The sequence below is a fragment of the Apis florea genome, unplaced genomic scaffold (assembly GCF_048593485.1).
Source record: "Apis florea isolate Af1SG1 unplaced genomic scaffold, ASM4859348v1 contig_3696_pilon, whole genome shotgun sequence".
Lineage (NCBI taxonomy): Eukaryota > Metazoa > Arthropoda > Insecta > Hymenoptera > Apidae > Apis > Apis florea.
The window spans coordinates 1,445,482-1,461,477 of record NW_028256809.1 but is presented as its reverse complement, the minus strand read 5'-3'; the positions used below and the strand labels follow the sequence as shown (position 1 = coordinate 1,461,477).

Genomic DNA, 15,996 nt, shown 5'->3' with positions numbered 1-15,996 from the left:
AATCTAGAATAAATAAAACAAATTTCACGTAGACAATATGTATTTAATAAAATATTATTTTATTAAAAAAATTGTTCAGCCTTAATCAAGAAATTAACGTCTAATTAAATTTCGTTAATAAAATTTATATGTTTGTATACAAAAATTCACTACTGTTTCATACTTTTTCATTATGATTTAAAAGATTTTGGTATGAAATAAAGTATTTTAATATTCAATAACATTTTACCATAACTTTTTATGATATAAATCAATCAATTTTCAATTTTGATCAATTTAATCTGTAAAAGTTCAATATTTTTCGTCAGTCTTCTTTTGTATAACGAAATAAACGATTTATATTACGATACATACATGTTGTAAAAAAAAAAAAAAAAAAAAAAATTGTAATTCTCTAACACTCTATCATACTCATACGAGATATAATATAACAAATAAAATAAAATTCGTAAATTTTTTTTCTTTCCGTAATTTATTTTTTATTATTTCGAAATAAATCGTACATAAATGCCAGAAATAATTCAAGCAAAATAACAATTGTACATCTCCGGATTATTGGTCTGTAATCCTATAGAATCTAAATCTCCATTCATAAATTATACAAAAGTATCCGAGTAGACGGAAGGGGTTCGAGGAGATAAAAAAATAATAAAAAAAAAAAAAAAAAAAAAAGGAAAGAAAGAAAAAGAAACTCGAGTAAATCATACTTATACAAAGCGAGTCTCCCGAGTGAGGGGAGACATTTATCAGAAATAATAATTCCGGTTCCGGTGAAGGGTGACTGTTGAAAAGGGTTATGAACGAAGGGTTGAGCATTTTTCGTTATATCGAATATCGAGCGCTAATGGCCGACAGTGAAAGGGATAAATAAGATTCTGAAGGAACGTGCGAGGTGGTGAAAGGAGACTTCCGGCCAATTGGAAACTTCTGCTTATCGGCTGCTTAACGAACGACGAAGCGAAAGGAGAGTGGGCCATTCAACTCGGCCAAACTCAAGAATAAATTAAGTTGAGTCAATTCCGGCTGCCACTTACCGACTTCTTCGAGTGTCGTTCAACGTTTCGTTTTGACAGCCGCGAAGAAATTATATTTTCAAGCTCAATTCAAGTAATGGAAGTGAGGGAAATAAAAACACGACGAACGAAAAATAAAAATATTATGACAGAATGATGCTCTGTTACTGTTAATATAGATGTGTTACAAAGCTATGTATTTTGTTAGGTTATTATTAATGAAATGATTAAATTCTTAGCAGACTTTTTAATTTTTATTCTGTATTAATTTTAATTTATATAAGGTTTTTTCTATTATATATAAAATATTAATATATATTATTAAATAAATAATACATAATATATTATGTTAATATATTAATTATATAATTGCTTGATTTATTTTTTTATATAAAATTCAATACATTTATTCGCTTTGTTTCACAAAAAAAATTCCTATTCTATTGATTCTGAAATTATTTTAAAATTATGGTGTATAAGATGATAATTGAATTTATATTAACACGAATTATAAGATTAAAAATATAATTTAAAAAAGTCAAATCTGATTTTTACTTTTTGATGAAAAAATTATTTTTTAAACTAACATTGTAGTTTAACTCTCAATTTAAATAGTTTTCTTCTCAAATTATTGAAAATATCTAAAAAATTGTAATTGTATTGTTATTAATTTACTATATATAATTTATAATTAAAATTTAAAATAATTTTTTTTTAATTCGACTACGAATTTTTACTAATGAATAATTAAATAAGAATCAATATTGTATTCAAAAGGAATTGAATTAAAAATTAAAAGAAAGGAAAAGTACTTTTTATGCATAATTATATTTATCATTTTTAAATTTTGAAAACACTAACAAAAATCATTTTATCAATTATTTATTATCTTGAATTATTATTTTTGTTGGTGGTTTATTGTAAAAGAAATTCTCTTGGCAAAAATTATTTGATATAGCAAGTTATTTGAATAATATTGTTTCTCACAATTAATGTTAAACAATTCTCAAACTTCACGTTAAAATAAAGAAATAATTTTTACTTTATTTCAATTTAAAATTATAACACTCCATTTAAATAACTCTTTAGAGAAAGAACATCTTTGAGAAGCAGAGATAATGAACGACGTTCACGTTGAAAATTTTCCAAGATTAATCGAAAAATATCGCCGCGTTATAAAGTTTGTTATGAAAAAAAAAAAATAAAAAAATAAAGAGTAAAAATAATCAATGAAGAAGAAAGTTATTGCGATCCTAAATGGTTTTGCAACTTTTGACCTATCCTGTATTATTACTCCTCCCGTCTTCTCTTTTTTCCACTTTTTCTCACCGGAACAAAAACCAATAATTAACTGCGAATGCATATTTCATTCCTGACTTGTTCCTTCTCTCCTGCTATCTCTCCGTTTCGCGAATAAAATTATGAGGATTTATGTTTTTTAAGCAACCTTACTCGATTGCTCTCTACAGAGAGGAGTGTGCGTAATTCTTCATTTTGTCGTTCGCAGATACGTTATGAAATCTCGTGTTAGAGCTTTCGAAATTAAGAGATCGCGCGTCACTCGCACGGCTGTTAGAAATTTCTCTTTGGCGCGAATTTATATCTGCACGCGTGGCATTTCATTCTCGTTTCAGTGATATAATTGTTTGGACCAAGTTCCAATTAGCACGAGACCAGGAGGATATCATAATTTTTGCACACTCTTGCACGCCCTGTTTATTTTTTCATGATGCATTCGCGTGAAAATAGTTCATTATAAACGTAATTTGCATATTAAACTTCTCGAATAGAGAACCTTTATGGAGGAAAATAATAAATAACTTTGATCCATATACGATGAAGCGATGGAGCGCAGATTCTATGATTACTTTCTAAATTTAAACGTATCGCTCTCGTCGCATATTTATTTCGAAATTTTTATAATTTATGGATCGAATTTTAGAAGTGGAAAATGATAAAAGAAAAGCTTGGAACAATTTAATATGAAAGAGGATGGATCCATACTTTGTATTTTCTAAAAGTATTTTATCTCAATTCAAAGTTATGACATTAATTGAATCGATAAAAAAGATATTGTAAATTTAAGTGAAGGTTAAAAGAGTTTGATCAGCTTGTTAAGCTCCATTTATATGCACTGGAATGGAAATATCAGTCAAAAAAATGAAATACAAAAAAGATATCTAAACCAAAAATCTCGATTATAATGAATATTTAATATATATATATATTGAAGCAATTTTTTTTTAGAATATTATCTGTAGCTGAAATCAAAAGATTTACTCAAAGATTTAGTGACTTTTTCATTTTTAAAATATAACTCTTTAATGATACGAGATAAAGTTTTTAAAAAATTTTTTAAATGAAAAATATTTAATTTTTAATGTTCCATTATAATATTTCCAGAAAGAAATACTGAAATTCACAGAGATTTCCATAAAAAATTCATATATGATTATGCTCTACATATTTATAGTGTTTCATACAAAACTGTCTTATTGTTGACATTAATAACACAACTTGTCGGTTGAATTTGCATAAAATGATGATTTTTCTGATTGATTATCATTAGCAAGTAATAAAATTTTAGTATCTTCTATTCTATTTTCTCTAAGGATGAATAAAAATTATATAGAAATCGTATTAATACAATTATTTATGTCAGAATATTTTGCAAATATTTAAAATGATTTCCTTTCGCAATATCAAACTTTTAGATAGAAATTGATTTACTGCGAAATATCAAAATGACTTGCCCCACTGTAATACGTACTTGTAACAGAGAAAAATGTTATCAGTGCTCGTAATTCTACGTATGACAACCGTAATAGCGGTTGTTCCAGTCATTGATATCCTTGGAAATAGACGATGGGAATAAGTTTCAAATGTATCGAATAAGAAGATAAACCGTTGGACGAATTTTGATTTTGCTTTTTTTCTGTAGGCTTTGTTTTCACGCGATAATAATTCACGAATTTTTTTTGATTCGTTATACGTATTCAATCATTCTTTCACAAAGCGATTGGTAAATTGCTATATCATATAATATTCAGTCGATACAGTATCAGATTTAATGGCACGATTCTTCTTGTTGAATTTCGAGCATATTTTTTAAATAAAATCCGTTGATGAGGAGAATTTGAGATTCTAATTATGTAGTATTTTCTTCTTCTAATCAATTATTTTTTAATGTAATAAAAACTTTTTTTATTAATTAGATTCGCATTTATGTCATAAAATTGTAATTAAATAAATTATGTTAATAGGAGGATTGCTGCAATAAATAATCTTACCAACCGTTATAGTTATCTGCATATTTGTGCTGTTGTTTATTTTTTAACATAAAAAACAATAATCTGTTAAAATTCATAGACGAAATTTATAATTAATATTAAAATGAGGCAATGATGTTGTTTGTTTTGATAAGGACAAAGAAGTATTCATGACGAGAGACGAAGTAATCGATTAATGATGATGATAGATGATAATGAAAAAAGTTATTGCAAAAATTCAAAGAAATTGTCGATTTACGATATTAAAATTATCTATCGAATTCTTTGGTATTTCACGTTAAATTAATTAAAAAAAAATCAAAGAATGGATTAATAATTAATTAATTAAGGCTCTAACAACAGATTTCTTTGATGTTGGAATGAAAAAATTAATGACACACGATAAAAAATCTATTATGAAAGAAAGCAATATGCAAATATTTTTTAATTAAAAGAAATTATTTCTTTTTTTTTTCTTATCCACTTTACAAATGGATCGTATCTTAAAAACATGCCTCTTATATTTTTAAAAATGAACGACTTTGCAGCTGCTGAGAGAATGTTATCATTTGTTTCTATGTTTTATCAGTGATTTCGCTTCGAAGAAATGTCGACAGCCAATCGAAGATATACAAAATTAGAATTATGATTCTGAATCTCATGAAATGAATGTTTCTATAAGCGTACACGTACGATATCCATTATGTATTTAAATTAATCAAGATTTACCATATTATACGTTAACTATGTTCAATAAGAAAGTTACATGGCATCAAGAAACTTTGGGATAAAATTCCAATCTTCATTTATCTTATATCAGGATATTTTAAAATTTTTTCCAAGTTAATAACTCATAAATTATTAAAAATTTATCGTTCGTTCGTTGCAAAATCCTCACTTATTTTTGGCATCATATTTGGTATTCATATTTATTATCAAAAATATATTTTCATTTTATTTGCTTTTTATATAAATATATTTAACAAAGAGTTATTTTATGATAATTGCCTTTATATTCGCATGCATGAGATATGAAAATATTTTCAAAATTTAGATTAAATTGTAGATGAATTATGCAATATAATTATCTTAGATATTAAAAATTTCTATTTTAAAAAGAGGCTCAAAAGTTCTAAATAAATTTTCTTTTATACTGTAATTTATAAAACGTATGATGGATATGGGCAATGAAAGCATTCAGACGACTGTAAAATTCTGTAAAAAACTGTAAAAATACAGTTTCGATTTTGCGTATTCTTGATTGTTACCAATAATTTTCTTCGATTCGAGGTAGTTGACAAAAGATAACATTTACAATATTTTAACAAAATACGATATATCTGAATATCTCTCGGAAAATGAATTATTCCAGAGAGATAGAAAATTGATGCAATTATTCTTTTTCGATTTCGTTCGTCTCATAGAAAATAAAAAAGAAAAACATGGGGTTTATTTGATATAATCAACAAAAAATATTCGATCATCCCTTAAAATAGAATAAATATTTCAAAAATTAAACGATTTGAATTTTCTTGAGAAAATAGATTAGTTTAAATGTATAAAAAAATTTTTGAAAAAATTTCAATTGATCATCGCAAAAAAAAAAAACAATAAAACCTGAAATAAAAAATTAAACAATACATTTTGTAGATTTATATCAATTATATACATGCTGAAAATTCCATCGAAATTAATCGATATAGAAACAAGATATAAAAATCTATAAATTTTAAGAAAGGTTCTATTTTTCTTTGCATCAATATCGAATAATTTTAATTTCTTTTTTTTTTTTACATGTTATCAAGTGATTTTGAAAAACTTTTATCTTATTTATAATCATGCTTTCTATTCAAAACTTTTGGTATTATTACATTGAATTCTGTCTATACGCATGTGTTCATAACAATACGTGCCACAGTATGGCGACCGCCATTTCTCAACTTGTTTGTATAAACACAGTGTAACTAGTGAACAAATATCGTCACACTTATTGTTATCCATCCATAGTGAACCTGGCCATTGTGCAGAATCCGAAAGAAAAATATAAAACAATTCTTGATCGAAATTACAATGATCGAAAATTTTCTCGTTGTTATATATGTACACGTAAAACTGAGTAAGTGTACAATATTAATTGTGTGTATAACGTAATGGTTGTGTATTCACAATCAATTAAATGTAAAGTTTGAATTGTACGTAAGCAAATACGTACGTTTTCACACTTGACTTAGTAAAAATAAAACGCCATGATACGATTGGTTGCACAGATGATATTGTATTTCTCTGATTTTGTTTTTTTGCACGATATATGTAATGATAGAATTACAACGATCGTTTGTTTTATACGAATTGGTTCAATATTTTAATCTATTTTAACTTAGTAAATTTGAAGATATTACTTAGATTTTAATTAAAATTAATGAATTTATTTTAAATTTAATTAATAATTTTATTACTCTATTATAGCAAATGCATTGATTATTTATTATAAATAAATAAAATATTTTTACTGTGTTGATATTTTCATTAAAAATTTAGCTAAATATATGTTATCTAAATATTTACATTGATATTTATAGAAACATATAAAAACAGGATGATGACTATTTAAGAGAAAAGTAGTAAAATTGATAATAAGTGTGAAAGTGTTTTAAGGAATTTTCAAATTGATTATTTTAAAATCACATTGATAATTATAAAATTATTTGAGAAAAATAATTTATTTTTGAAATGCTATAAATATTCCATTAAATATTTCATACAAAGAATAAATAAGTTTAATTTGCAATTAAACAAATTCTTCAACATTTTATGAAATAAATTATTTGTTATTATTATTTTTTATTTAATGGATAGAAATAATTAGTTTTTTTTAATATACAACTATCAAATATATATATTTTTATTGTTGATCAACACAATTACATTTGTTACGATTATTATTATATTTACTTATATACATTGTTATTTCAAAAATAAGTTTTCCATTAAGAAATACACGTTGGCTTTAGCTTGAATTTAATTGATCAAACAAAGAACATAATTTCAATTGAAATATATCATTTATCAAATAATAAGTAGCGTTATTTGAAATAATTATTTTTAAATTATTAGTTGAGATAAACTAAAGCAGTCGCTATTTGTGCAAAATTTCGGATTTATATAATTTTTTTCATCTTAAAAGAATTAAAATACTTAATCAAAATTTGATTATTTATTTCTGAATTGAATTCTTGAACAATTTAATTATAACTTTTTGAACAAATAATAAAATTATAATTCACAAAGATCAAGCTATAAATAACGATAAAAGAAATTTATTAAGAATTATGTAAGAATTAAGTATAATAAAAAAAATATCGGCATCTACCATTTTGTCAAATGAAACAAAGTTTTCGAAATAATAAAAATCGATAGTCGCGAGTTCGTTTCGCACCCGTTCATAAAATATTCACGCTGAAGGCACACTGAATTTCATAAACCTATGTTTTCGCCTCCTGTATCGATGTATTTTGCTATCGATATTTACATATGTGCGACCGAATGCACTTAGCATGCACGTAAATGTGACAGGATCGACTTGAAATCGAACTCACGCTCGTGTCTCCTCTCATTCGCTTTGAATTGATATCTCGTTACGATAGATAGGGGAGGCAAATAAAATATCGAAACAAAAAGCAAAAAAAAAAAAAAAAAAGACAAAAAAAAAGATCGAAGAGAGAATGAAAGAAATATAACGAATATGAAATACGCGAGAAAAATGTGTAAATTGAAACGAAATAAACGGAATGAATCATGGAATTATATGGGAATGTGAAACAATTTCTAAAGTTGTGACAGATAAAGAAGAGAAATGTAAGATTGTGAGGGAAAAAAATGTGAAAAAATGTAAAAAAAGAAACGAGATGAAGTGGATCGGAAAAGAATAAAAGAGTAGGTGGACAAGCAAGGCAAGAAAGTAGAAAATCGATTCATTAGGAAGGAAGGAACTTTTGGCCGAAGATATTAAAGAAACTAAGATATAGAAAAGTAGGAAAAAGTTCTCCGAAACGGAGGCGGAGAAAAAGATATGAAGAGAAACCGAGAAATTACCCAAGAACTGGAACAGTTAAAGTTAAGGAAAGTATGAGTTACAAAATATCAAGATAAAATAGATTAAAATGTTCGAAATAATTAATTTGGCAAATGTTAATAACAAGTCATATAAAAGAATACAAATAAAAATGAATTTTTCTAAATTTTCATGAATTTGGTCAATAATTGATTACAAATTTAAAAAATATATATATATTTAATTTAAGTCGTTCTTTTTACGTAAAATTTATTAAAATTAATATCGATATTATCCATTAATTACATTGATAATTAATTTCGAATTAATAGGAAAATTAGCAGAAAATCACAAATTTTGTAACAAGGAAAGTCATTTTCTGCTATCGATTTAATATTTCTTCTTTGATTTTTTCTTTGTTTAATTTTGTAAATATTAAGAAAAATTTGTTTTTCAAATATTATAACCAATGCCACTTCGCTCTTATGGAAATATTTTAAAAAATTCGCGAATTTCATACTTGAAATTCATTTAAAGTCTGTCATATTCTTAAATAACGTGTGCAGCTTCGTGGAATATTTTGCTACGCTTCTTTGCTCACCTACTATCAGTATAAGAATTCAAAGCATTTGCATCACTTTGCGAAAATATTTAACTTAAAATTCTAAAGTTAATTTTGCTCTATGTATTTAACACCTACACATGTACACACATGGCGCGGTTTTTTGACTCTTTCTCGACCTATTATATTCTCATTTATTATTTTGTGCAATTACATCAATAAATAAATGAAATTTGATAATAATCAATATGAATGTTGCATATGCAAATTTTAATATGCCTGATTATCTAAACTTTAGTTAACCTTTTATTAATTAAACTATCGTTGAACGTCATTTCATTACATGAATATCTTCATTATACAATATATAATTGAAAATATATTTTTATCTTTAATGCAAAATAAATAAAGAAATTATTTATCCGTTAAGCAACTATTGTGATTGCAAAATTTTGTGTTTATTACTGCTATTTAAGATGTTTGTAGCAATAATAAAATTTGAATAAAAATCTCTTATTCCAATTATTAAATATCTTTTAATCAATGTTATTAATCATTTAAATTTAAACTTTTATCAATCAAATTACTGAAACACAATTTTTCGTTTCCTACAACTTTTTTTTATCAATTATTGAAACATAATTTTTCACAAAATCTTTTTGTTAAGTCATATTTATATCATAAATATCATTTTAAAATTTTAATTTTATCTAAAAATCATTCAGAAAAGATTGTTAAAATATATTGAAATTATTCGTTGACAACCAATCTTTCGTGAATAGATATAATTGATTTCCTTCTTTATTTTATATTTTTGGCTATCTATTGAATATTCAATTTCGAAACATACATAATGCATAGCTTCCATCATTTAATACATTTCAAGTTATCAAATTCTTTCTATCTGCACAATAACGAGAATGAATGAATTCTCGTTCGACGAATAAATAAAATTTCCTAAAAAAAAAAAAAAAAAAAAAAAAGAGGAAATCGTTCCACTTATTCTTTTATTTTTTATCAACGACTCGTTTTTTCGACTGCATTTATTTCAAGAAGTTAAAAAATTAAAGTCTAGTGACGCGAACGAGTTTCCATGTAGCGAAAGGAGCCGGCTGTAAAATGCTCTCGAACTAATTTCGGACAGCTGTACACGGTAGTGAAATGAAATCTCGTTTAATTTAATTCTATGGAAATAATTTCATACCAGTTTCGCGATATTGTACCACGATACCTGATTCTTCTGCAATTAATTACTTCAGCTTCGAAATATTATCAATTAATCAACGTTCTATATTTATCTATCTAATGTTCTATTATGTGTCTTTACAATATTTCTTTGCATGAAAACAGTGACATATTTAAATAGATATAGAGAGAGATATACATATGTGTATGAATTGTATGGAATAGGATAGAAATATGAGAAACCAAAGTTTTGATCTGTTGTACAGTTTAATATCTAACAATGATTTCAAATATGATAATTAAAACATTCTTTGATAGTAACTGTTATCAATAATTATCTCTCTTTTGTTTAACGGATATTTTTTGACAATAATAGATAATAGAAAATGTTTATATACGCTTAAAATAAAAATTATTTCAATTTATTTTGTGATTTTCAAAGAAGCAGGATCATAATAATCGTAGTTTTAATATAATTTGATAAAGAAGTTTGAAGTGTTTTTGATTATGATATGATAATCAAAAATGAAATGATAAATTGATAGATACATAAAATACGTAAAAATTTTAAAGATAAATTAATGATGTGGATCGAAAAAGTAGAATTTATATAATGAAATTATTTCATTGTATTTATTTATATTATCTATGCTCGTACATTAATAAAATCTTTCAAATATATTTCTACTTTTTAAAAGAAAATGTCTTATATTACTGCCTGAATTTGTATTAGTCTGATTTTGTTTTTATTTAAAAAAAAAAATAAAAAAATCAAAATTTTATTCTATAAATACATGACACTTATATTTATAGTAGCACATTTCGTATGAAAGTCTTCAAATTTTTTCATTTATTAGCATTCTAAAGTTTCCTATAAAAAATGAAATGGACATCTCATATTTATGCCCTCTTCTCCACACTATTGAAAAAAATTAATGAAAAGAACAGATAATCAATAAATTTGAAAATATTATACTTATATTATATACTTAGAACAGAAAATTTTGCATTCAATGCAATGCATACTCGTTCTATATCCAGTGAACTCTTCGTTTCTTTCATAGTAAAAGATATCTAGATTACGGGACAAATAACTCATGCGAAATCCTTCCACGGTTTAATTAAAGTCATACCTTCTGCAAAAACACCAAGGATTTTTCTATGCAAAGGCCAAATTTTTGAGTGAAAAGACAAAGAAAAGGAGAAAAATAAAGAGAAAGGAGACTATCTTTAATTCTTTCAATGTATATTAAATGTGAATCAAAAATTATTTAATTTATTATTATTTTTTTTTTATTATCTTCATTGTGACAATTTTTTGTTTAATTATTTAATCTTACAAAATTTAGAAAAAAATATTTAAGAATATTATCATGATAAATTATATTTCTTTCTCAAAGAAATCTTATCTTAATTCTATTTAAATGAAGTTTTATATGTTTATATCTAAATTTTTAAATTTCATTTTAAAATTTTTAAATAATTTTTTCAAATTTGTATAATAATCTATTTAACTGTAATATATTTTTTTTTATTTCTTTCTATAACAAAATGAATTACATTTATATTCTATATTTACATTTTTAATAATATTATGCATCATTGTAATTGCTTTATATTTAAATTAATTTATATTGAAAATTCTTCTATATACATTTATAAATCATTCTGATAATATGATACTATAGTAATATGGATTATTAAGATTTTTAACTACATATAGTAACATAATGAAGATTTTTGTGAACTATTTATTTTAATTGTAAAGATAAAGCATTTTAATTTACTATTTTTTATAATATTTAATTTTCAGAATATTTCTGATTGTGATATCAAATATCTACTAAATCTTTTCTAGTTTTTCGATATAAGTACTTTCTTAGGAAATTCTCAGAATCTATTAACGGATCCAAAATTATATAATCCTACTTAAAAACGGAGTTCATCTTGAAATCTTCTCTACTATTTCTTTTCATACAAAAAATAATTTATACTTTTTTAAGCCAAATTATTGACTTTCTTTAAAAACTTTCTTAAAAACACTTTTTTGATAACTTCAATCCTTTATATATGGTATATTTCACTATTCTCGCTTAAAAGAAACACATATATGCACATCGAGTATGAAAAATTTATCAATTCTTGGAATTTCAAAAAAATTATAAAATTCGTAACTTCTACATTTTCAACATTTTAATCAATATTAAATATTTCTAGAATGAAAAAAGGATTAATAATTTCTTTTTCTCTTTACTTGTCTAGAGATTCTCAACGTCGAATAATCAAATAGATATCCTACATCACCTTCTCTACTCAAATAAAAATTTCATAATAGCGTTAGCTTAAGTGAATCTCTTTGAATTCACTTAATCATTCTTGTATATCACTTAAACGAGAAAAGCATAAAAAGCAATGAAAAGACTGCAGACTGACGCGATACCGCATTCCATTCCCTTTTATCGTCGCGATATTGCGTATCACAGATTTACGTTTCGCTCCATAACATATTCTTTTAATATTGTTTACGATTCGTCGCAGCGTGATCTAGTTTTCAATTGAAGATAATAACAGGCGAGGGAGAAATTTTTACTGCGCCTCGTATTTTTCAAAGAAGCGGGAATAGAAAGAAAGATGGAGGGAAAAATTTGAAAGAAAAAAAATGGAAATAAAGAAAATGATCAACGAAACGGTTTTTATTCCGATTCAAAAATAATGTAATGTTATAGTCTATAACTCATAATGAGAGAGAGAGAGAGAGAGAGAGAGAGAGAGAGAGAGAGAGAGAGAACAATGTACATATAGATGATAAATGGATTGATAATGCTAAATAAAGAATATTTATTAAAAATAAGAATTATCTTTTTTTACATCTTATTTATTACGTTGTTAAGACATTGATACGTATAATGATTCATGAAAATATATAATATTTTATAGAGAAAATTCATTTAATTCTAAAATTCTGAAATTAATATATGTGTTTGTAGGAGAGAGTCATCCAATTGGCCAGTTGATTTTCTTTATTTCTTCCATGATATAAACACTTTTTTTTAATAATAAATAAGTACAATATTATAAAAAAGTGTATATATAACTAGAAGTTGATCACTCTTTTTTCTATAGAATAATAATAGGTTATACATAAACAATTTTTTGTCAAGAAGAATAGTAATTATATTGTAATATAATTTACATACAAGAATAGTTATATATTGCTTTATTAATCATTTCTTCATCATAATCATTGCAAAAATCATTTATAAAATATTTCGAAAACGAAAAATGAAATTTTGATTGTTAAAAGAATTTGGTTCGCATGATATTTCGATGAAAAAAAAATATAAAATAATTGCTCCATGGTATATTGCAAGATGTTAATATAATTGATACAAGGACATCTTTCGATTCTAGAGATTAAAACAAAAATATTGGTTGAAGCTTATTTATTATATATATAAGTTATAAACAATTTAAGTTTACAGAATGAAACATGTCTGTCTGCCTGCAATGAACATTGCGAAAATATCTTATGACTTATGCATATTTGTATAATTTATTATACTCTACATACTCGCAATGATGTGTAAATATTTTAATATTTATTAATATTCATAAACTAGTTTTTAGAAAATAAATTCAAAAATTTTGCGAACCGTTGTACATGTTTAAGGCAAGAATACACATGTATTAATATATATTCTTTTATTTCGTGCAATTAATATTTTTAAATAACGTTTCATTTGAGTTATACAATACAAAAACTCAATAAAAATGAATTTTTATGCGTTTGTAAAGAAGAATAATGCCTCGGTTGCCGCCATAAATCGCTCATACCCACGGATTTATCAATATATCACGCAACAGACAACTATCTTACAGCATCCAAACTTTTCACGAACAGCTTATTATCGAACTTTCCTGGATAGCTTATTACCTATATTAAATATCGTAAAATTCTCAACTTCCGCGGAATGTTCGCGTCAGCGTTAGATTAGCATCTTGGATGAAACGTGCACACTTCCTGTTTTATAATAAGACATTTTAATCATGACGCGACAAAAGTTTAATGTGTTACGTGTTTTCTTTTCGTAAAAATTTTCTCACAAATTTTCTTTACTTCACAAATTGTTTATCTCACTTGATGGAGATATTTATATTATTATGTGAAATAATAAAGTATGATATATCCAATTTAATAGTACAGTAATATAGAATCAGAATTATAAATTCTGTCAATATTTCATATTTTGTTTCACGAATTAATATAATTAAAAATTAATATAATTACTAGATTGTTGAAACTTATATAAATCGAAATTTTTATAAATACAGAAGTGAAATTTAAATGGAAATTTATTAATATTATTTATATATTTATTATTGTAAATATCATGATATTTAACTTTGAAATATTTTGTATCTTTTTATATATTAATTACTTATAACTCGTTAAATAAATTTTTGTAAACCAACTTTGGTTTGTCTTGTTCTTTTTATCTTATTCTCTAAAATTCTCTAAAATTAATTTTTCAAAGACTTTGAATAAAATCTTAAAAATCTGGAAACAAATTTTACAAATACAATAAATGCTTATTGCCTAATATAAATTTTATTCATGTAAATAAACTGCAATTTCTACTATAATTTTCTTTTAAATGTTTAATCAGTTTTATAATATATAATATAATATTTTCATTAGAATTTATTACAAAAAATCAATTAATATTTTTCCCTTAATTACTCGAGAAAATTATTTTGTAAAATTATAATTAACAATTCGAAATACGATTATATTCTCTATAAATTTACGTGAAATCAAAATAATGCGTTATAAATAATTTAAGAAGCGATCCAATCGCGCAGATTATATTGAAGAACAAAAGGATTTGTTTTAATATTTCGACGTTTTGATATTTCGATATCGATATTCGATAGAAATACGAAATCGATAAATCAGCCGAGTGAAGCATCCGAACACTTCTGGTATCTCAAATTGAGCGCAAAAATTTCATTCTTCTTCAAATTTCATTTTAGTCAAATCGCGTTTAATATTATACTTGTTTCTCCTTCAAAAAATGTCAAAAAAATTATTATTTAAATTATTTATCACGCAAGAAAAATTTATTTTTAAATAAATACGAATTGTAAAAATTGTATTTCGAATCGAACATTTAATTCAATATTTTGATCAAACATTTCATTAAATCTGCTTTTAATATTTATTTTTATTTAGAAATAAGATTTTTATTTCTTTTATTAATTTAAGATCACTATAATATATCAGTATCTTCCAACGTTTTTTTGAAATATGATCTTCTTTTATAATTAATAAATTACCTGCAATTTCTTTTTTTTTTTACAATTATATTATAAAAATTTTTGACAGGGAAAAATAAATATAATATTTTATTTTTAGGGGTGAATCACACACATCACATACAAGGTCCGGTAAGAATATTATATATTTTGAAATATTAATTGTAATAAAGTGCTAGCAAATATAAAATGTTTATACGTATATGATTAATTTTTAATATTTTTCAATGCTTGCTACGATCTAATATAACATAATTTATTGTATTCATACAAAGATATATTACAATAAATAAATGCTGAAATTTTTCATTAAAGTTAGATATGTAATTACTATATATAGTTGATTGGAGTAAAAATTATTATAGCTTTTAATGTCGTTATTTATAGAAAATATTATATACATATATTTGAGAATCCAATTTTCTTATTCTAATAAGAATATATTATATATTATAAATATATATAAAAAATATATAGACGATTAAATTCTTTGTAATCAAATGTCATTCAAATTTCTTTTAACATGAAAAACATTCTCTCTTATAACATAAAAAAATAAGATTAAATCAAAAATTAAAATTGATTATAAGTTATCCTATA

At 24.1% G+C, this 15,996-nt stretch overlaps 1 protein-coding gene across 2 annotated transcripts in view; it reads left to right on the top strand.

Annotated features, from left to right (window-relative positions):
• LOC100871590 (lachesin) overlaps nucleotides 1-15,996 on the top strand; it is a 94,659-nt gene that overhangs the window by 5,970 nt on the left and 72,693 nt on the right. Inside the window, exon 2 of one of the 2 annotated variants that reach the window (XM_031919097.2) lies at nucleotides 15,497-15,523. The exons of the other annotated variant lie outside the window; for it this stretch is intronic. Within the exon in view, the coding sequence (XP_031774957.1) occupies nucleotides 15,497-15,523 (27 nt within the window). The remainder of the gene's footprint in view (nucleotides 1-15,496; nucleotides 15,524-15,996) is intronic. 2 annotated transcript variants of the gene reach the window in all.